The sequence below is a fragment of the Hirundo rustica genome, chromosome Z (assembly GCF_015227805.2).
Source record: "Hirundo rustica isolate bHirRus1 chromosome Z, bHirRus1.pri.v3, whole genome shotgun sequence".
Lineage (NCBI taxonomy): Eukaryota > Metazoa > Chordata > Aves > Passeriformes > Hirundinidae > Hirundo > Hirundo rustica.
In genome coordinates this window covers 16,859,961-16,884,046 of record NC_053488.1, presented here as the reverse complement: position 1 = coordinate 16,884,046, position 24,086 = coordinate 16,859,961, and the positions used below count along the sequence as shown (strand labels likewise).

At 38.3% G+C, this 24,086-nt stretch overlaps 1 protein-coding gene across 1 annotated transcript in view; it reads right to left on the bottom strand.

The window, feature by feature from the left end:
- Positions 1–24,086, bottom strand: part of TTC33 (tetratricopeptide repeat domain 33) — a 51,392-nt gene that overhangs the window by 10,324 nt on the left and 16,982 nt on the right. Inside the window, exons 3-4 of the mRNA XM_040090886.1 lie at positions 8,910–8,991; positions 1,603–1,734 (exon numbers count right to left, since the gene is read on the bottom strand). Coding sequence (XP_039946820.1) covers positions 1,603–1,734; positions 8,910–8,991 — 214 coding nt within the window. The remainder of the gene's footprint in view (positions 1–1,602; positions 1,735–8,909; positions 8,992–24,086) is intronic.

Below are 24,086 nucleotides of genomic sequence, written 5' to 3'. Positions count from 1 at the left end.
TAGAACTCTAATTTTCCTGAGACTAATGCATTTAAAATTCTCAGGCGTAATTTACAATGACAGTTTCATACACTTAAAAGGAAAAGATCCAGACAGACCAGACCATCTACCCTTACGTTCTGCACCACAAAAGCCATGGATTGTCACCACTGCTGAAATGCAGATACTCATACATGGATTCATTTGAGATACTTCATATTGTGGTACTGTACCACCAAACGGAGCACACTGCACATCTGCAACACATAGCTTCTGTCTTAGGTTTTGTCTAACAGGACTGGAGCACCTCACCAATGGAGATGAGCTGAGAAAGTTGGGGCTGTTCAGCCTGGAGAAGAGAAGGTTGTATGGAGATTTCATGGCAACCTGCCAGTTTCTGAAAGGGAACTATAGGGACTTCAGTGACAGGACAAGGAGTAGAGTAATGGGTACAAACTGAAATGCGGGAAATTTAGATATTAGGAAGATATTCTTTATTGTGAAAGTGCTGAGACGCTGGAACAGGTTGACCAGAGAGGCTGTGGATGCCCCATCTCTGGGAATGTTCAGGGCTAGGCTAGATGGGGCTTTGAGCAACCTGGCGTAGTGGAAGGCATCCTTGCCCATGGCACAGTAGGGATAGGTTTAGATGATCTTTAAGGTTCCCTCCAACCCAAACTATTCTATGACCCTAGGTGATTCACATTGTTTGCATTTGTTTTGGGTTGGGTTTGGGTTTTTAACACTGCTCCTTACTACATTTTAAAAATTATTTTTGCATGAATGGTTAACCTCTATCAAAAAAACCCTATCTTTTTTCAATTCTTGAAAATTTTCAGACCAAACATTGTAACTTTGCAAAAACACTCTAAATTACCAACAAAATTATTTATATCAAAACAGCACACAGATACTTCTATTCAAACTGTAACCAGTGTCTATTTTAATCAAAGAGGTCATGATGCATTGTTTCTCTAAAGGATCTCTGTGAATGTGTCTGAATTTGAAAGTTCACCTGTTGTGTTTTCACCGAAACTAGCGGAAAACTATTATACTCCAGAAAAAAAATATGCACTTCAGCTACTGTAGAATAGCTTTTCGCTCTCTCATTAAATGAAGAAGCAACCTCAGCCACCATTTGAGGTCAGGGAGCCAGAGGAAGGCAGGAATGAGCACACATTATTTGCTGCATAAGCAGGACACAGGGGAAACAAGACAATAGAATTTTACCAGCAAGCATGTATAAAAACTGAGCCTGTATAATCCGCTCACCCTTGGACTTCACATTATCCTCATTTTTAAACTATGGTGAGCTGCACTGTAGCAGTACGACACACAGAATGTAGTATGTGCAGTTATGTCAGCATAAATGCTCTATTGCATAAAGCCACCACATAAGTACAGTATATGACACAAAAGTCTTGGTGCTAGACAGGTCTTCCACAAGTCCAGCAACAAAACCACACAGGAAACACTTGTGAAACACAATAAAGCAGAGGGAACACCGGAGAGAAATAATAACGATCTTTTTCCTTGTCTACGTTCAAGTTATGATAAGGATATAGAGCAACCTTGGTATTTCTGTATTTTCCTTCTCGCACACAATCAATTCTGTTATCCTACCAGTGCTATCTCTCCTAACCCAAGCTGGGCACGTCCCAAAGTCTGCCAGGCATCCCAGGAACGTGGGTTTCTCTGGATAGCCATTTCTGCTGCATGCACAGCTGGGAACATTTCATGTAAAGACATCAGGACCTGTATCAGAAATAGAAAAGGAGGAGGAAGAAAAATAAGCAAAACTGAAAATAAATTAAGTTTTCTGGGATTACGTAGGCAACAACCACTGTTTCAATAACTAAGGACCGGTTTCATCTTACCTAGCTTTTTTTAGTTAAAAGTTAGTTGTCTGACTTCAGATAGTCACCCAGATTCATTTCAATCCCCACAGAGAGAAACAGGCATGCTAGAGGATGATTCACCCAAACTATTTAAGCAACTCTATTAGATTACCTGCTTCTGAAGGTGTCTCTCCTTGTCAACAAACCTCACAGCCTATAAAAGCCTAAGAGAATACTCAGGAGGAGAAACACATGGAAAACTAAACATAATAAATGTGCAAGTACTGTTGAAAAATTCCTGGCCTGTATTTATTCTTTTTTATAGAGAACTGGAATCTACTAGAAACAGTGTAGTGCACATGACATAATTATAGAAACAATCCCTGTAACTCAGCATGGAAACAGACCTTAACAATGACTGTTGCATTTAGAGAACAAGCATTCTGCAGAGCCTAACTTAGACATGAAGTCACCTACATTAAGGAAAAAAGTGGTTTCTGAATGTGAAAATCTGTGTTACTCAGCAGTTACCACAGGATTATTCTTCTTGCATTGAATCTCCATAACTAAGGCGATAAATCACAGTTAGCAATACACAATGTGGATCAAAGCTTGCCTTATGTTTCCAATACCACCATAAGATTGGCACATCACCTGAAGACCGAAGACCTGCATCACTCTGAGATCATGATTTCAGACACCCACATGCTGTGGTGATAGATACCACTGTAATAAACAAATGGCAACTGCATTCCTGCAGTATGATGAGAACATCAACCACAAGGGTTAGACTCATGTGTGGGCAACCACTTTCATCCCAACCAACCACAACTATGATGAATAATATTAGAACACATTAGGACTATTGCTGAAACAAATAGATTCAAAACAGATTTATTTAACCTTACTGTTCTATGATATATTAAAAAGATAAATATGAGTGTGGAGTAGAGAAGGATTCAAATGCCATGATCTTGAGTATTTACTCTAATTAACAAACAGTACATGCACAGCATAGAGGTGAGCAGTACATTAAAAAAAGAGGAGGAGGGAAAGGAGAAGGCAAAGATCTACCACAGAAAGCAACCCTGGGTTGAAAAAAACCAAGAAACATCACAAGCATAGCTTCTGAATAACCCTTCGGATTGATATTTCTACTGTTCTAGTATGACTAAATTTTTCTAAAGACTCGTCTTATGGCTTCACCTTAATTCGATTCAATGGACTGTAGCTTAATATTCAGCAGTACCTGAAAGTCTTTAGAAAAACAATCTACAGCATTATATCATCTTCCCTCTTCTTCCTGCTCAAGAGTTCTCAATGACTGCATTTTGTATCAAAGTCTGTGATGAATGTTATGTGTTTTTCTAAAACTTTCAGATGAATTACATTTGTATGGGCAGTTTCCCTTATCTGCAGCAGATGTATGAAATTAATCAAACTGTTACTAGTGGATAGGTGTAAATCCTACCAAGATAAAAGTATTCTGCATCTATCAGCTATCTTCTACATCAGTGTCTTAAGGTATTTATTCTCATAAGAGAAAACCAAGTGTACACACACAAGAACATTTTTATGCATCCCAAGTATTCAGTATTTCCTAACAATACTTTCTACTGCAAACAAATTAAAAAACATCTGTGTAAGTGCCTAGGAAATCTTTTGTAGTGTTTAATAATTTTTAGTGGTTTGTTTACTGAATTATTACCTCACTAATAAAGGCAATTATTCCACTTTCATCTACTTATGACTACTGTATGTACTAGCATAAACAGCTACTTTGAAAATTCTCTTCCAGATCATGTAGTAATTACTTTGTTCCTAGTAACTCTGGCATTAGATTCTCAAAGTACATTCAAAAAAACACCCATTTGAATGTATATGCATTTTTATCCAACACAGGTAGTTTTTTAATTATTAATAAAATTACTCCACTACGCTTGTCAATCAGTATAACTAATATACTTATTAATGCATACTCTGGGTTTTTTTCAGGTGAAGAGGTCATCAAAAGGAACCTACAAAGGCAGACATAAATGTGTGCAGCCTTGTCTTGGGTTTTCTACCTGTAAATCATTATCACTTTAATAAAATACCTCTGCATGCTGCTTGGAAACTGAACCAGCAAACCAGCTATTCTATACCCAAAAAAGCACACTGAGCCAGGAATAAAAAACACTGCTAGCACAAAGATTTTCTGTGCACAGATTTGAAGTGGTGCTTAGTCCTTCTGGGGTAGGGCCACATGTGCAAGACAAAGCCAAAAAGGCACACGTGCTGTAGCCCCTCTTTGTCACACAGTATGCCTGTCACGTGCTCAACGTGCAGCCACATCAAGTATGCGTGTATACACAGATACACACACATACACACACTCATAATATATATACAGTGTATATATAAAGTCATGTGTGCATATATAGTGATATATATGTATAGTGATAATAATCTATTACAAAACATTCTTAAAACTAATCCAAAAATTAGGAAAAATAATTACAAAGCAGAAAAAACATCTCAAGGCTCTCACTGCCCACACACACATACATAAATGTGTTAAAAATGACTGCAGGGAAATGTCTTAGAAAAATGTTCAGTAAGTGTTTTTTCAGGACTCTCTTTTTTCCAAGAAATTTATCCTTATTACATGCTTTAAAACAAAAAACATCTATGTCCTATAATAACTTAGTTTAACATATCTAGCTTTAGAAAAAGTCATAGAAAAAGATATTAGAAGAATTAAAAGAACTCAGTGGCTAGAAATCAAACATAGCAGCTCTCATCAGAAGACTGATCAAGTATTAGAAATCCAGGCAGTACAGTGACCCAGCCTGTTCTGCTCACGATATTTTGGAAGTGTTACGAATCTTAGTAGGTTCTGGTTTTGAGCTCAGTGGATTGAGGCTGAATTACTATATATAGATACATTCCACATTCAGTGAAACTGACCCAATTCCTTCTTCCATTCAGCAGCCCATTTCGAAATACAGATGAATAAATTCATCTTACCCATAATGGGGAAGTGGAATAATTTGAAGATGATGGGTTTCATGTATAAAAACAAAGAAGAGACATATCTGAAATCTTGATCCTATTCAATAAATATAAATTGAGGATGCAGCATTGTAGGAAACTAAATTCTCATACAGCTGATGACAAAACATCCAAAAACATCACTAGAAGGAACATAACCTGACAGTTTTACTTTTGAATTTACTTGTTTCTAAAAATATGTATTTTAAAACTGCATTGTCTACTTTAAAAATTCTGTCATAGGTGCATAGTTATCTGAGATCTGAGGTGCAAGTGCCATGAGATAAGGAATACAAACTAGGTGAATTTTTAGGAGTACACTGAATAGCAACAAGTCTGGCTCCCAAGAGAGTTTGTTATATAACAGCACAATGTTTCAAGTCCTTTGATACCCCTCTTCATCCAATAATGCCCTACATGATCCAGTCACTAAATGCTAAGATTAAAAAAAATCAAAGATTATGTCAAAGTCTGCTCCTCCATCTTTGTAATTCAAAGCAGTAACAAAATAATCCAGAAAATATTTAAGAAATTCAGCTTAATGTCAAGCAGTCTTTGTGGCTGCACTACTATAAGCAGTCTTTATACATCCTTTGAATATACTTAAAATACTACCTACCTAACACCAGAATCAACATCAGGCTGCTGTTGTTGGGTCTTTTGAAAGATTTTTGGTTTTCAACAAAAATGCAGAAATTAAATTGCATAAACATTCACTCTCCAGTGATTCTTGCAATGGGGAAGCAGCTTAGGCTGGTGATATCAAGTGTGTATACTGACAGACCTTGCATGCAAAGAAAAGTGTACCCCCAACCTCTCAAAAACCATAAAAATTTGTTTTTAAGTGGATCAAATAGCTGACAGCAACAGAAAAAAAATCTCATCAAATTCTATGGGTTTTTTGAAGCAATTGAGCAATTCAACAGTTCCCATGTGATTTTCTGGAAATACACTTATTTCAAGTATCTCTGACAACAAGAAACTTTAAACACTATTTCTGCTCTTCAGAAGTACTGAAAGACATTTGTCTTACATCTGTTAAAATACAGACCTTTGACAACTTACCACAAACATATATATAGATTCCAACAGCGTCACTATCATATTTATCTGAGCTCCATATTAAACAATGCAGTATTGAAAATATTAAGTTTGCTGTTCAAAAAGGAAATACAGAAGAATGGAAAATCTGCTGTGTAACCCAACACAAGACTATCCTAATAAATGCAAGGATGTAAGACAGATATTCAAGCCTGTGCAAAAACCCCACTTCATCCTCCAGTGTTAATTCTCAAACACAGTTACTTCATGAATAGACATTTTCTCACTGATGGAAAATTAATATAGACCATAAAGAATCTTTGCATATTGCACAAAGTAATTCCTAACATGAATCTCCTCCTCTGGTATGTGACACGTACCAAGACAGGGAGATTTTTATAACCCAGTGCTGAAGTTGCTGAAGCTGGTGTACAGTTCTTCGGAAATATTTTCACTGAGCTACACTGCAATAGCTGCATTATTTGTGCTGGTATGCCGGACTGGAATAATAAAGTCAGCTCTAAGACAGTATCTTTTAAATATTGGCTACAATATTTTTTTGAATGAATTACGTATTTCTATTTTGGCAAAAGTGGATTTCCACAGCTCACATCAGTGCTGTTAGAAGTACAAGCGTATCAAATTACAAATTCTATGAAGCAGCTTCCAGTAAGCATAAGTCATACTTCAAAAAACCATCTGCAATAATTATTTGCATGTATGAAAGAGACGTTACCAATTGAAATATTACATGCTTTATTAAAACGATTCAAGACATAGTTTTATAAATGTGTATTTTGTACACAAACTTTTCTTGTGTTCTCATTCACAGTGTAACAAGTGTTACGCAATGCAAGAAAGTGAAATCAAAAAGAAATGGTGCTACTGCCCAGAACTGCTCTCTTTTTCTGGAAAGAAAGCAAAGGCATGATGTAAGCAGAGGCCTGGGCTACTTCATTTTTTCAGCTTTCATTACTCTCCAACTGTTTCATTAGACAAGGACAGATAATTCACAAGATGAATCAGTCACACCGCTACCTCTCAGTTTCTCTTGGTCAGCAGAAATCCTGTACGCCTCTAGCTCACTTTTGCCATTTTGCTAAAATACAGGGACTGGGGAGCCAAGTAATCAACAACCCCTCAGTATTAGGTATTGCATCATTGAAGCTTGTTGTAGTAAGCACTCCTTCGGATAATTCACTGCATCATAGCTGAGATCCAGGTAAGCTTACACAATTCTCCTGCTATTTTCAGTGTGAAAATACTTTATTTTTTTGTATAATTTCAATCAAATAGAATGCTTTTGGGGACCTATCATAAATTCTTGCATTCACGTAAGACCATAATAAAGAACAGTTAGGGAGCTGTTCAGTAATTTGCCCCACTGAGCAGAACTGTCCTGAGATTTTTAACAGCTATTTTATTCAAAACAGTTAAATCTTTAAACTATGATAATAAAATTTACCAATACCATCTTCATGTGTTAGCAGATTTTCTTTACTAGTGAAGTCATAAATTAAACATATAAAGGAACTGCTACATAAGTTAACATCATTTACAGCAACCTGGAGTGCTGTTAATTAAAGCAGGATTGTATTATCCTGTGTCTTCCAATAGTGCACAATCAGAATTTGCAATTCCTTAATGCATAGCTCTGCAGATGTTAGAAATTTACATGGGAACAGAAAGCACTGAAACAAATTTGTTGAAGAAAAATCTTTCAAACACTTCTAAACACAGAGAAGTTCTAGAGCCAAAGCTTGCTGGAGCCTGGGAGAAGGATCAGGAGAGTACTATTGCTACATGCTCGTGCCATTTGTGCAACTCCTTCCCAGCCATCCCACTAGGCTAGATCTTTTAATTTATACTAACACTTACGGAAAGACAACACACTTCTCCCAAAACAATTTAAAGAAAAACCTTTAAGCCATGAAGCATCTCTCAAACCAAATACTCAGTAAGATCTAAACCTTCTGCAACTATATAAAACAAGAGCATCTTCATTATCACTATACTGAAATGAAGTCATGACTATTCTATTAATTCTTTTGCAGAAACAAAAGTTCTTAATTTCACCAGACAAGATCACAGTGAGAAGCAAATGTGGTAATAGCCATCAGAAAAAGCAGCCACCACACCTTGGAAAAGAACCAGCATTGGTTCTTGGGGTTTGTTGGAGTTTGGGTTTTTCTGGCTTCTCTTTTGGGGAAGCAAGGGTGTTACAGTCTTGATTGGGGTTTTTACACAATAAAAGAATTAGAGTAACAACAAAGATTTTAAAACTAAACAGTATAGCAAACTTAGAAAGTTACATTAAAAAATTCACAGAATTTTTTTTTCTCTTTTCCTCTCTTCTTCAAACAATTCATTTTTTCAAGGCTGTTTGCTGAAAATAAATAGGCACAGGTCTGTGGAGCCTGTTGAGCTGCTTCCTAGAATCCAGAAGATTTTTATGGGAGCCACAAGAAAGCTGAAGTGGGACTTTTTACAAGGGCCTGTAGTGATAAGACAAGGGGGAGCAGCTTCAAACTGAAAGAGGGCAGGTTTAGATTAGGTATTACAAAGTCTTTTACATGACTGATTTATCTATGTAGTACTTAATGCAAAACCAGATTGAAGCAAATCATTTGCATACAATACCAGTGGTTAATATTGACAGTAGATATTATGAAGCCCATTATTTAGAAAGAGCAGGCGGATTTTTAATGGTCAAATTCACTAATCCATCACACTAAGGCTCTCCTTGATCCCTCCAATATAATTTTTAAGTATTTCCATTTTTTCCCCCCAATGTAGCATCCTAATTCACAACCCAGCAAAGATGTTTATTGTGTTCGGCTGGGATAACAGCATTATTCCAATTTCTGTTACAAGTCACTCTATTGGTTGGTAAAAATGAATTACCTAAATTGTGTTGTAGTTCCAGCACACAACAACTAAATAATGTTGACCAGTATCTGTTCACAAATATATTTTCTTTTCTAATTTCTAAACTGGCAAAGAATTGTCATGCTTTACCTGTGATTTCATCTCATAAAGTGTAGCGTCCTCGGGAGTTAACTGAAGTGCTTCATCCCACTTGACAAGAGCCTCTCTGTACCTGTAGTTAAAACAACATTACAGCATTAACTTATTTAAAGGGACTGTATATTTCTTTTTATATACTGACATTGTTCAAAATAAAATGCCATGGTGTATGATTAGTGTAATTATTTTTCTAACTACTTCCCCATAAGACATTTTGAACTGCTTTCAGGAACTGCGTATTTTTTGTTCTGATGAAATGGATGCTAAGTACTACCACAGAACTGACCTCAAGTGAATTTATAAGCAATGCTGGCAACCTGAGGCAAAGTTTAATGATTTAAAACTAGAAATCTTGGACTGTGTCCAATTTCCCTCATTGTCAAAATCATCCTTGGATAGGCATAAAGAAATATATTCTGAACTCAACACATGCCGTGATACAGTCGTAATTTAAAATTTCATTCTAAAAAGCCTACATTTCTGTACTGTGAGATAATATAAGAATCTAAAGACATATAAACAACTTTAGAATACAAATACAAGAAGGAAGTTGAAAGTAAACAGCTATACTGAAATCACCCTTTGGGAAAGCATACACTAAGTTGCTCTTTCCTAGGAAAAAGAACAAAACAGAAGAGTCAACCAGAACAAAGTAGCTTTTTGTCTCGAACAATGAGGTAAAACTTGAACCACAATGAAGAACTGTAACAGAATAATAAGATGCAACTACAGATGTGCAGTCTTTCAGCAATAAAGGTGGATTCTCATCAACATTAATGAGTCTGGAGTTATCACATGTTCTCTGAAATTTCAAAATCCACATTTGTTAAGGAACTGTGTGGAAACACCTGTATTTATATTAATTATACTGCAAAGGTATGAAAACAGATACTCTTGGGAGACAAATGCTTCAGTTTTAATACAGTATAGGTAAAACTACAGCAATTTTCACATGCCCCTCCTATGAAACAGTTTTTATCTTCTCCTACTCCCCATTTTTCCTTTCCCCAGTTTTCAGTCAACTGGATTGTATTATAGCTCCAGGTTTTCCAGAGCAGTCACATAAAGACTTCAGAAACTTCTGAACCCATTCAGAAAAGAAAAACAGACTTGAAAAGCAATGCACCTGAAGTCAAACTCTCACTATGGTTCAAGTATTATTAGTTTGCAAATTACACTAACAAGTGTGATGTTTGCACGGTAAGCAAAGATGTTTCAATAAATTTTCACATTTGCTCTAAGTTTAGGCAGCAGCTGCACATTTTTTTATCTCGGTTCATGCCCTATGGGCAGGTGTTCACCCTAAAGAAAACATCATTACATTTTCTACATGCCTCAGTAGAAGCTTTATGATATTTACTTAGGGGACTACTTTCGGACAAGAAGATCACAGTTTAGTTCAAGACTTAGCACAGGCATTGCAAATAAAGCCTACATGAATAAGGTCCTCAGCTCAGTTAGATGGTGTGCTGGCCATGCAAAAAGGTGTGATATTTTGAGTACAGCAAAAAAGTTTAGTACAAAAAAGTTTTGGAGAACAGAGTAATTACAGTAAAAACATCAGTAACCAGAAAGGAAGGAACAGCACCGGCATTCTCTAAGTTAAAAGATGCAAGACAAAAACTTGCATTTCAGGAACTTTCATTTTTCCTTCTATAATTGCTCAAAGCACCAAAATGAATGTGATAAAACTCACAGCAAGAACCTGCTACCTCTGAAAGAAGGACCAAATATAAGCTAATATCCCCCAAATGCTGATGGGTTTTGCTGCCAATTTGTCAGCAATCTGCCAAAAGAATGAAGATGAACAAGGGAGAAAAAGCAGTACATTCATAGAAACACTGTGCTGCTACGTGTGTTCTGTGTGAACAGTGAACATTACATACAGAGTACATTATGTAACTCTGCCTGTGATCCTCAGAATGTGTGATCCAAGTGAAGCAACAAGAGAATGCCAGACTAAGAACACAACAGCAGAGGGCTGAAGGAAAGGTTCCACCTACTCAGGAGACTGCTGATTACCAACTTGCAGTCTGCAGGACACCCACAGGCCCGTGAAAAAGTCATGTTTTCAGGGCACATATTTCCTTTAGATGAAGGTCTGATGAAACACAGCTGTTCTATTCTTTTAAATACTCAGAAAAAAATAAGCTCCTATTGCTGCTCCTGGAGAAACTAAGGATACTGTCCTTACTAAGCAAAAATGAGCCATGTTGCTTACTCTAAAAATGCAAATTTAGGAAAAATTCTTTATAAAAGGTAGTCCATTAATCAAAGAATGTTCTACCTCATTGTTCTGAAGGAAAAAATTATGTAAGAGATTATATTAAATATTGAACAGCATACTGAAAAAGATTCCTAGGGATCTCAGATAAGATTATAAAGTCATTTTTCCAGTAAATGCTTTATGAAAACCATAAACCTCAGCTGAAATAAGAAGAGAGTTAACATGGAGGTAATATTGCAAAATAAATAATTTTTTATTTAAAAAAAAAAAAATCAGTGATTCTGTAAATAATCTTTTAAATAGATCATTTTACTGTTTCTCAGGATCTTTTTTTTGAGCTGAACAGTACAGTTTTACCACTGTACTTTATCATTGTGAGGAGTCGTAGTTTTGAAAAAGAAAGCTTCAATATAAATATGACATCTGCTTAGGGCTTGGAGCATCTGTCATATAAGGGGAGGCTAAGAAAAATAGGACTGTGCAGCCTGGAGAAGAGGAGGTTCAAGGGAATCTTACCATGGTACAAAATCACTCAATTTGGACATGGGGCAGGGAATTCAGAAGACGGACTCAGACTCTTCTCAGTCATGCCCAGTGACAGGACAAAAAGAAACAGGCACAAACTGAAGCACAGAAAATTCTGTTTAAGCATATCTCCATCACTGGAGATATCCAAAACTCGACTCAACAACATCCTGAGCAACTCACTGTAGTTGACCTTGCTTCAAGCAGAAGCCAGAGTAGAAAAATCTCACGTTCACTAGGATTGTATGATATTAAGATATCAGAAAAACCAGTGATACATTATTTATGGTATTATTATCTCTTGGCTAAATGAAAACCAATTTTAAGCAAAATATAAACTGACAAAAACTAGATCCATTAATTTTTAGATCTTGGAAATGGCTATAAAAATTTATAGCAGTAAAGTCACAGAATACTTATAATGAACATATCCTGTTTTTAACAGGTTATCAAAACAGTATTTCCAGAAAATTTAAAATCCTTATATGTATGTACATTGCAAATTAGCACCGAAACAGTAATATAAAGTAGTTTTAAGATAAGACTATAATATTCTGAAATATAGAATTCTAGTTATGTGAGTACACAGATACAGTATACTTATTTATCCGCAGTGATATTAGCCACATAATATTGTACAAAAAATCATACAGTTACAAACAGAATTTAATTCGCATTTTCTCTTCTTTATAACAAAGCTGTAAAAACAAATAAATTATTGACAACTGAACACATCTGGAATGGCTTCAGGATGCAAGACCTGATGGATTTAGATTTTTTTTTTATTTAACAGGCCATGAAATCCCGTAGCTCCCGTAAAGTACTAAAACAGCTCTCTTCAGACATGCTCCTCTGGGAGCTGCAGAAACTTTTCTACATGCACATTCTACATGCATTCTAGAGCTGCATATTTTTCTACAGCTTGCTGAACTTTTGAAACAAACATCTCATTCTTACACTTCACCTTTTTAACACTACTTCTGGGAAAACAGGATCTCTTGAACGCTTAAATAAAATCATTAAAACAAATTTTAAAAAGTTTGAGGCTTCTTGGTATAAAACCTAACATTCAGATTACACAGAGATTGATTTTTCAGTCACATACATAAAATGGTAAAAACCAGCACCACAGCTCATGCAGGATTTAGAGTTCTGTATTTTTACTCTCAGGCTTGCTACAGGCTGATGCTTCAGGAACAGAGTGAGACAGGACATAATCAGAGTGACACTGAAAATATCTGCAAATATACTAAAAAGAGGAGATGGTATCAAATTTAGACAAAACGAGACACATCTGCACAAAAGAAGCAAGAGTGTATGAGTACAGCTTCAGGAGAAGGCATGACAAAACCTAAGCCCTGGGGTTTCTTTTAGACTTGGATGGATACTCCTAGAATCAAAGGTTGCATGATAATGAGGAAAAACACAGACAAAGCTAAGAAAGGGACAGCAATTTTTTTAAAATAACAACACCTAATTGTCAAAGATTCCTATCACAGAGGAGGAACATGAACGGTCTGTGGCCACGAGCAACATCATCTAGAACAATTTTAACCTTGTGCAGGGTCAAATTCTGAATTTGTTGGAAACCAGAGGAAAAGAACAGTAGTCAGTAATTACACAGACTACATAAAAAGAGAAACGAAAATTAAAGAATAAGTTGATTACAGGAATAAACTTCCCTTTGTAAGCTGGGAGACGATGCAGGGCTAGGCTCTGGGAGAAAAGATATAAATGAGAGGTGAATGAGGAAACTAAGAAGGAAAAAGGAGAATGAATGTAACATGGCTTTTTTGTGTTTAACAGTTTCAGATTTCTCTAACACAGCTACGTTTTCACAGTAAAGTACTTCCTCTGATGCGTGGATGAGGAGGGAGATGTACAGCACTTAATAGAAGCATTTAGAGAAGAATAGTTCTTAAATAATCAACAAGAAGTTGTTTGCTTAAACACATACAGAAAATTCACGTCCACAGCACATGTAGCCTGGTAACAGTCATAGGATTGGTATACCTTACTATCGTGCTTCATGTGTTTAAAATGTTCTTTTGAAGTCTAAACAACTTCTCAATTTTTTGTCAGACAATTCTGACAACTATTGGCGAATCATGATCACTGCAGCACAAAAGCTATTTTGTGGTAAAGTGTCAAAGGTCCCTTCTGATTATGTATGAAAAAACAGCTGCTTTACTATTCATTAGACCTTTCAATAATTTGTTTTAATTGAACAGTCTCAATTCGGTGTGGCTACATAAGAGGTGCATGGCAATTCTTCAACAGCACCTGACCATACATGTGGGTCATACCCCACAGTAAAGAAGAGATAGGCAAAGTCCTGCAGCTACCCTTTGAGAAGATAAACTCTTCTGATTTGACAGTGGGGCAAAACAACATGCACATACCTGAAGTACGTAATTTCAAGCCCTATGTATTCAGAGTTACTATTCTTGCACATATTAGACCACTCAAAATGAGGATATTGACACTTGTAGTGCACAAAGTGAAAATAAGTCTGGTTTATACAGTGAACACAAAGCTGTTACATGTATATCAGCTGAACATACCATAAAATTAAATAGCTACACAAGTATTTCAAAGAGACTTCTCTCTCTCTCAACAGCTTCCACAGTAGAACAGATGGGAATTACCATATTATCATGTGCCAAAAGTAAATACCATCTATCATAACAATGAACTGCAAGATCAAATTTTTGATGTAAATTCCACTCACCAGTTTCCTAATTTTTAATTCAGCCACACATGTAAATATGGCTAATTTCTATAACTGTATCCATTAGGCAAGTGCAGTTTCAAAACTTTTTTATCAAAGAAAAACCATGACATACAATACTGGAGAAAGATGTACAAGTTCATATAAAAAAATCAAGTACCCTAAAGCAAAAGCCACAGAATCAGGATTCTGGTATCATCTTTGACAGACATCCTCTCTCACACAGGAATAACATTTAATTTCCTCACATATGATATGAAAAAGTAGTTTCAAAAAAATTAATACTATTTCACAATCACTCTTCTGAGACACAGGAACAGAATATATTGCAGTAAATAATTAAAGCGACAAATGACAGAGGAAATGGGAAGCGAGCAAACCTGTCTTTCACAAATACATTTTCTATTGAATTGTGAGCTGAAGGCTCTGCTGTCTTTGACTTACAACTTTGACTACCCCATTCTTTACAATCTGGTCAATCACGGTTTCGTGGTCCACCCCACTCAGATACTGCACTCATTTGTAAGCTGACAAGAAAATTTGCAACACAAACGCAAAACATCTAGGTGTTAATCAAATCTTTTGAAGTAATTTCCACAACAACTTTCATTCCCGGGCCATCAAGGTGTGCAGTTTCAGGGCTTTGTCCCTAGGGGCGGCTTTGGGAAGCATGTATGCATGTGCCTACGCTTGTGTTTAGTCTTCAAAAATTACATCATTACTTAAACTCTGACTGCAGAGAATTATATAGCTGGTTAACAAGCAAGTTCAAAGTACATATTTTTCTTTTAAAAAACCCTTTATATTCAGGGAAACAGAATGAGTAAGTTGAATATTACTAAAAAAAAATCTTAGTTAAAAGACACCGATCACAAGCAAAATTCTAGATACTGGACATTCTACAGCTTTGTTTCTGGCCTTGCTGCAGATCCTCTCTGGACTTGGCACTGCTAGTTCATATTTTTCTCTCAAAATACAGGTTTAATAGAAAACTTACATAACGGAGAGGAATTTACTTACCTGCAATGATGATTACATCATGCTGATTGTCAGAAGGGCTAAAAATATATTGCTAATCATTTCCAGTAGTCCTGAGAACTCGGTACTGTATTTTTTAAGTGAGAATGCCTAATATCCCAAGTTCTTGCTACAAGCTGTTAACTCAGACACCAGAGCATTTTTCAGAGTGGAGGAAAGGAAATTCAAGAAATTACACTTCTTTCAGTCAAGTAGTGGTTTTGCTGGTTTAGTTTTGTCATGAAAACCATAAGTTTTCAATCAGAAGTGACTACTGTTACTGCATACCTGATTAACTACAGAAATATTAACAGACTGCAGTGAGAAGTATTTAGGTTTTTACCATGTAAAAATTTCAAGCTGCAGTATGGATAAATGTTTGACCTTCAGGAAGATACAAAAGAAATAATCTATTTCTACCCACATTGTATTAATACTAAACAGTCAATTACAAAATAGAACAGAAAGATGTGTAAATATGCACAATTAAATATCTTAATCCACCAGATAGCATGCAGCATTTGAGAACTTCTCTACAGATGGGTAAACCTTGTACCTGTATTTCTACAGTATCTATAGGTGAAAGTTAGGTAACATACCTGTTTCCTATTTAGAAAGGAAGCACTAACAGCAGACTTGTTGATTCAGAGGAAACAACCTCTATTATTCACATACTGAAAGTTCGATTAGAGTGCTTAAGAACAGCAATTGTCACAACATTACACACCACTGAGAAATACTCTCACACAGAATAACATTTAGTATGTTGTATAACTAGTGTTCATTTATGAACATTAAAAAGAATAAATATAAACTGCATTCACATAACCCTAGTTAAAATTCAGTTTCAAGTGCTTTTATGTTCAACATTAGTATCAGATTAGACCATACTGGTAAAAAAGCCAACACCTAAGAATCCCTCTAAAAGGGTCTAAAAGCTGCTTTCCAACAATCTACAAACATGTGGGGTGCTTTGTTAAATACCACACTTGTAATGTAATGTAATTAAAATCAGGTACTGATTGTCATTTTACAGGTGAAGCCCTGCAGGAAGCCCAAATAAACAGGGACAAATAGGAGCAACATGGAAATACAAGAAGGAAATCAGGTTTTATTACACCTCAACCTGCTATTTTCATTATTTAAGCAGTACGAACTGACTATCCTAAACCTGCAAGCTTCAAAGAAGAATTAATTGTATTGTTTCAGTAAAATCAGTTCACCATTTTAGTATTCTAAATAGAAGCTGCCAATTAATATAAATCAAGTATCAGACATTGCAATAGCAGTAGTACTTTAAGTATTCTCAGAGAAGTAACATATTTTTGTTGATGAAATGAAATTTTAAATCGAAAGATTTAGTTCCTCAAAATATTTTCAACAGTTCTCTGAAAGCAGCAGGAAGGAAAAAACCATTACACTGCATTTGAAGCAGTATTTTGGTCCTGAGAATCACTTGTTCAGAAACTCTTTAGACACACAGTAGCAGAGGCCAAAATGATAAGATGCAATCTCTTTTGCTGTGAAGACATTTAATCTTTTTAACATTTTAATTATTTGTCTACCAAGAGCAGACAGCTCCCTCTTACTTAACATGATGATCCTAACAGTTCTCAGAAATTTGACACAGAAATTAACACTTTAAGTCAATAGAACAAAAAATTTGTCAAATGCTGGGCTTTAAATACCAGCATTCTGCTATTTTTCTCAAAATTATTTACTGTCAAATCATGATGCTCAACAGTAAGGTATTAACATGACAAAACGTTTTGGGAGCGATGATACAAGAAAAGCAATAGTCTGCTCACATGGTATTCTGATCAGTTCTGTCTCATCTAGTTGACATGCCTTTGTTATCTGTGTTAAATAATGTAATTTTGTTCCATTTTCTTTCCTTCTATTATTTACAGCCTCTTTACAACATTTGCTGATGAATAATAATGACAAAAGTTATAGACAAAAACAGAGAGAAAGACAAAGATGTCTTCTCTATTGTATTTTCATACTTGAAAGGCAGTTTTATTTCTTCATTAAAGTTCCAGTGAGTTAAGTAGGCAGTAGGTATAAACTTCCCACCTGGCTGAAACTATTAGAAAGTATTGATTTCAAATGACTATAAAGTATTAATGCACATACTAGTCAGCAAAAGCCATAAAGTCTCCTGAAGTAAGTAAACATAGATGTGTAATAAATAGAACAATCTATCTTCAAGGACATGAAAAAATATATATACAAACTGTATGGAGAGTGGGTGTCACTACCTAGAATTAAGGAAACTATGGCAGTTCTAAATCTCATGATAACTAAGAACTAATCCACATGAAAGCAGCAAGAAGAGTGACAACTTTTCCCTACAGCACAGCAGTGGTCTTCGGTGTCACTAGACAAAGACGTTCTGTAAAGGCTCAGATGAGTTATGTTTGTGCTTCAGGACCCATGACAGAGCTGATTAATCACTTACAATGCTGTTTCTAGTGAAATGCAACCTTATAGGAACCATTCAGACTGATGGTTTTGGCTGGCACTGTTATTTTGCACAATAAAGCAATGCCTGTCAGAAGAACAGCAACAAGAACTGCAGGAACTATCTATTTCAAAGTTTTTTTCTTCCCATAGTACAGCAGGCAATGCAAAATAAAACATTAAACATTCAACAGAAGATTAATGTATCAGATGTTTTTATCTGCACTGACTACTGGATAGGAATATCAGTGATTTGTTCAGAATATCCCAAGCTTCTGATTTCTAACTTGCAAAATTCATTCTCCCGTGTGGTCTTAATTTATGATTCAAATCCTATGCTCCACCTAGCAGGAAACATCTACAAAGAATATTCTGAGTTCTGAAAGACAGTACCATCAATAGATTCACAACACACTTTCAAAACAGCAAATAGGGCAACAGACAGAGTTTGTTGTGAAAATGCATAGGGCTGTAAAGCATCTATAAAATGGAAGATCACTCCTGGGGGAAAAAAAAAAAAAAAAAAGGAAGGAAAGCTCGAAAGCTCTATAGCTTCCTGAATTCTGGAGAACAAATCCGTGTCTCTATAAAAATACAACCTTTAACATATACTCTTTACTATCTTCTCTCTTTATATGTTTATACTTTAGGTTGATTACACTGATAAGATGAACATAATTAAGTCTGACTCAACAAAAGTCTATCTCTACAATTCCTTTTCCTGAATTATGGAAAGCTACTATCTACAAACTCTAACACACCAATGAATGGTCTTTAGACATAGATATATACTGCCTCACGTTGGTGGTTTTTTCCCAGTTTTGCTCAATATTTATGATTTTTCTCTCTCAATCTCAATTTATTATCAGAATACAAGGACCAAAACTAAGTAACCTGGACACTCTCACAATCAGTTAAATTAAAAAAAACACAATAAATTACACAGAAAAAAGGGCCAGGTTAAAGATTTTTCATGCTTAGGCAATGCTCAATGTAATAGTACCAGTAATTTGCATAAAACTTCCTTAGGTTTTGTTACAGCAATTCTGTAAATTAATTAGGACATTTTAATTATTATTGTACAATTTTAGTATCAATTCCTTTCATTCTTTATACCAACAGCACTTCTAATTTTTTTCCAGTATTGCTTGCAGTTCCTTTCTCACTTTTTAAGACCACAGAAGAAATCAACTTCTAAAATAAGTAATTTCTGAAATCTCGTTCATTCAGTTCCACCCACAATACAGAAGTTACCACAATTCTGCCATATTTCTGAAAGTTAATGGTGGGGGTTAGGTTTGTTCCTTTTTCTCTTTTTTTTTTTTTTTGTCTTAGAGAATTTTTCCGCATAAGTTGTTAAGAGACTAAGTGCTGGTGCTTAGATGGTGCTTGACCAACACAAAAGACGTGGACAAAAGTTGAGAGGGGGAAGGTCACACCAGTTTTGGCAGAGGGAAAAGGACAGGTGTTAGAGTGCACTAAATAGCTCATTTTTGTTAATAGATTGCACTGGGTGGTTTATCATATTTGTACACAAAAATAGTTTTGATATATTTTGCATGTGATATGTTCTATACACCCTCTAGGTTCCAGTGTTGGTGTCCTCTGGTTGGTCTCTCCCTATACCCCCTCCCCAAAGTTGTTTTCCATTGGTTGTGGTTCCTCTTCCTGCCCCTTTCTTCCCCCAGGTTTAAAAATCCCTGCAAAAAAAATCTCCTATTTCTGTTCCTCCTGGAGTTTGAGTTCTACAATAAACCTGTGGGACCATGGTCCTGAGGAAGAAAAAGAGCGCCTCTGTCTTTTGCCTTCTGTTCATTATCAGGGTAACGCACTGGGGTCTGGAGCTAGCCAAGATTTGACCCCAAGAATGAGGAACCCCAAGAAGGTGGCATTCAACATGGTGGCCCTGCCATTTCAGTTTGAGACCCCACACCGTAGCTGGACTTCCACTTGTGGATTTTGCAAGCTTTTGGAAAGTCGACTACCCTGGTCGCGACAGCCGTTTTTTGCCCAGCACAGTGGTGAGGGATGGGACCGGCAGCGTGGCTGAGACCCAGGATGAATCGGTTCCAGGACAAGGGACTCTTTTTGCAGCAGTTCCAGCCAGCCGAGGTCCCAAGTGGGGGTGTGAGTACTCCTTGCTGGGGATCCCGAAGTGACCCCTGGGTGTGTGGGGGCTGCGGAGCGCAGAACTCTGGCTTTAGGGAAGGGAGGCCCCACGTGGGTGGGGATTTGGCGTGCGGGGCAGCGGCGGCTCCCAGGCACGGTGGGGGGCGCGGGCAAATGCGAGCGGGTGTTATTTTTACCGGTGCAGGCGGCACGGACCAGTGGTTTTTGCAGTTTCCTGGCTCCATTCGCCATGTGCTGCAGCAGCATCTATGTAGCTGCCAGTGGCAAATTTGAAAGCCGCGGGTTTCCCCACACGGGAGTTTCTTCCTCTTACCTCAGAGCTGAGGGTAGGAGAAACTGCGAACTCTTTCCTAAGTCTGTTTTTAGAGCTTTCAGTTTGGTTTGGGTTTTGCTGCAAAGGGAGGTAGATTGAAACTACGCAGACTGCTTTTAATCTAAATGAGTTCTAAGCTCTCTGCGCAGGAAAGAGGGATATATTCCCAAGTCCTAGATACCTTAAATGGTGGGAACGTTAAAGCGTCTAAGGGGAAATTGAAGTGCTTTGTTCGATGGTTGTCTTTTCATCTGCCTTAGATTACCAAGCAGAATGTAAGTTCTGTCTCTGCCTGGGAAAAAGTGGGAGGATTATTAACCTCCAGAATCGAACAGAGAGACAAAGCTGCATCTCAGTTTATCCCAGTGTTCCTTTTAATTCGTAAAGAACTAAATAAGAAAGATATGAAAGAACAGCTACGACAACCACCCCCCACCACCATTTTTCCTACCCCTTCTTCCATTCCTCTGCCCCTGAGCTGGGAGAGATGCGCAGGGCAGCCCAAGAAATGCAGGGAACCTGGCAAGAAAGCCACTGTTCCCCTGGTCCCGCACTTCCCTCTCAGCACCCTGGCTCTGGCAACTGTACACAGGCTGACAGAGAACCTTCCCTGTATCCCTTGTTCCCAGTTGATGTACCTAAAATTTTGTGTTTTGCTAACCCTGAAAATATACCCCCTTCTCCCCAAAATGGAGGCGGCCGTATGGCCAGGACTAATAATGGCGGCAGCCATGCGGCAGACCATCCATCCTACCCTTCTCCTTTCCACAATCCCTTTCTCCCACTTGTCCCCTCCCCAGCACTTTCCGGTCCCACAACCCCTTCCTCTCCCCGAACACCACCCCCCTCTCCCCCATGTTCCCGCCCTGCATGACATCATACTGCAACCCTGCCTCCAGAGGCTGCAATCATAGTTCCCACTGTTGCTCCACCTCTCCAGACAGCTCCACCCCCCTTCCTGTTTCCCATGCTCCCCCACCCAGTTCCCATGGGGTGGGGCCGAGGCTGATGGGGGTGGGGATGGCAGGGGGGGCGATGGTCCCAACACTTCCCACGGGGGTGGGGCCGGGGCTAGGGCCAACGGGGGGATGGGGGTGGGCCCAGGGCTGATGGGGTGGGGCTGGTGGGCAGCAGGATGGTCCCAATGGTTCCCATGGGGGCGGGACCCCGGCGGGTTCCCAAGGGGGGAGTGGGGCTGGGGGAGAGGGTTGGGGGAAAAGGTGAGCCCCCAGACAATTCCCATGGAACCGGAACCAGTTCAGAAAGCCCTAAAGATCAAAACCAAGAAAAAGAAACAACACCCATAGCTGCCCCTGTCACATATACTGGTAAAAGAAAAACAATTAGAAGTTATCAGCCTTTCTCTCAAAAAGATATGAAGGAATTGTGCAAGAACCAAATACAATTTGGCTGATATACTGAGATCTTTAAGGGTATGATGAGAGCTACTTTAACATCTGCTGAATTAGTACAAACAGATCTCAAATATATGAGGTATCTCCTCAGAGTTGGATCTCTGGGAAAACACCTGGAAAAGGTCTTTGAGGGGACTCCTAGAAGAGCTTAAACAAAGCACCCAGGGTGCAAAGGATATAGAAGGCAGTGATATCACTTATGAACATCTATGCAGTGAGGGGCAGTGGGCTAACCCTGAGGACCAAACTTGAGTATTATCAAAATTCATTCTAGATAAAATCTGTAGTATTGCAGAAAAGGTTTTTAACCAATTACCAACAACTGACATAACTGGTAGTTATGTCATTATTAAATACTGTGCCTCAGAAAATTTCTTGCAGTTTGTCAACTGGCTTCGAGCACAAATAGAAAAACAAGTACAAGACCCAATGGCACAGGCAGAATTAATTAAGGAGATGGCTCAGAGGAATGCCGACGAAGCCTGCCGCAGAGTGATCCTAGGATTGCCTATTGACCCTTCACCCACACTGCCACAAATAATTGAAGCATGTATCAAGAAAGCAGAACTGTTCAGCACACCAGAGGGAAAGCCTGGATCAACCAACCCAAAGACTGTAGCAGCTGCAACACCAGAAATAAAGCGGCAAAAAAGGTCACCACGACAACTTCAACACATCATCTGCTTCCAGTGTAAAAAGCCTGGACACTTTGCCAAGGACTGTCCCCAAAGCCAGCAGAAGAAGAAAAAAAATCAGAAAGATGGAACTACCAACAATCAAAAAAACTAGGACCAGAGGATGAGCCCATGCTGCACCATGACATAAATGCAGCGGGCTCCACTGTGGAAAAAGACTCTCTCTTAACAAAAAAGGGGGAGGAAAGGAAGCTGGGTGCGGGGCAGCAAAAAGACAAAAATAAGGAATGCTTGTCTGACAAAGCTTAATAGCCTCTTGGGCATTTTAAGCTTCGAACTACAGAGGCTTTTCAGACCTGCCCACTGGACAGTCATTGAAGTGGACTTGCCAGAGGAATAACGAGATTTAACGGTATATCACACAGGACTGGACTGAGTATTTTGTTCCTGGGGACACAGCACACACACCTGTGGAGATTGAGATCACTCCCATTACCATTAAGGGAAACATGCCTAAACTCATTCGCCTGGCACGTTACCCTCAACCACCCTTCTATTTGGCCAAATCATTGCCCAGGCCATTCCCACTCCAGCGGGAGTCCCAGTAGAGGACAAAACACCTGATGTCTACTGGGCAGAAGTGGTTGGCAAGGACAAACCCATTATGGGATACAACCTGACCCATGGGACAGACCATCTCCATGTAGAAGGCTTACCTGACACCGGATCAGATCTTACAGTTATACCCAAAAAAATGTGGCCATCACATCGGGAATTGCAACCTGTAGCTGACAAACTGCAAGATATAGGAGGGCTCCAATTGGCGAAAATCTCAATAAGTATTGTGCAAGTTGAGGGGCCAGATTGAAAATTGGCCAGTGTCCGTCCATTTGTCATCGATTATAAGGCTCCCTTGTGGGGGAGAGGCACCATGTCCCAGTGGGGGGTCAAATTAGTTATCCCTAAAACCCCCCAGGATTTTTAAAGGCAGCCACTGTGGAGCACCCTACCCAAAAGTTAACGTGGCTGGATGACACCCCAGTCTGGGTAAATCAGTGGCCACTCGGTAAGGAAAAGCTGAAGGCACTCGAAGAGCTTGTAGAGGAGCAATTGACCAAAGGTCACATAGAAGAGACAACCAGTCCTTGGAATCCCTCAATCTTTGTAATAAAGATGCCAGGGAAGGATAAGTGGAGGCTCCTCCATAACCTCCAGGAAATAAACAAAGTAATTGAGGACATGGGGTCACTCCAACCAGGGATGCCTTCCCCAACAATGCTCCCTCGAAATTGGTTGTCCTAGACATCAAGGACTGTTTCTTCCAAATTCCACTACACTCAGATGCCCCATGGTTTGCATTCTCAGTTCCTACCATTAATCGAGAAGCCCCAGTGAAACGCTACCACTGGAAGATTTTGCCTCAAGGGATGAAATGCAGTCCCTCCATCTGCCAGTGGTACGTGGCTTCATTGCTGTCCCCAGTGCGTGCCAAAAGAAGGGAAGCCATTATTCTCCATGACATGGATGATGTGCTTGTGTGTGCCCCTGATGACACTATACTCCAACACACACTTGACCTAGTGATTAAAGTTTTAACCTCTGCTGGATTCCAACTGCAGGAAGACAAAGTTCAAAGGATGCCACCTTGGAAGTACCTGGGCTTGGAGATCACTGTGTGGACCGCTGTTCCATAAAAATTGGAAATCAAGAGT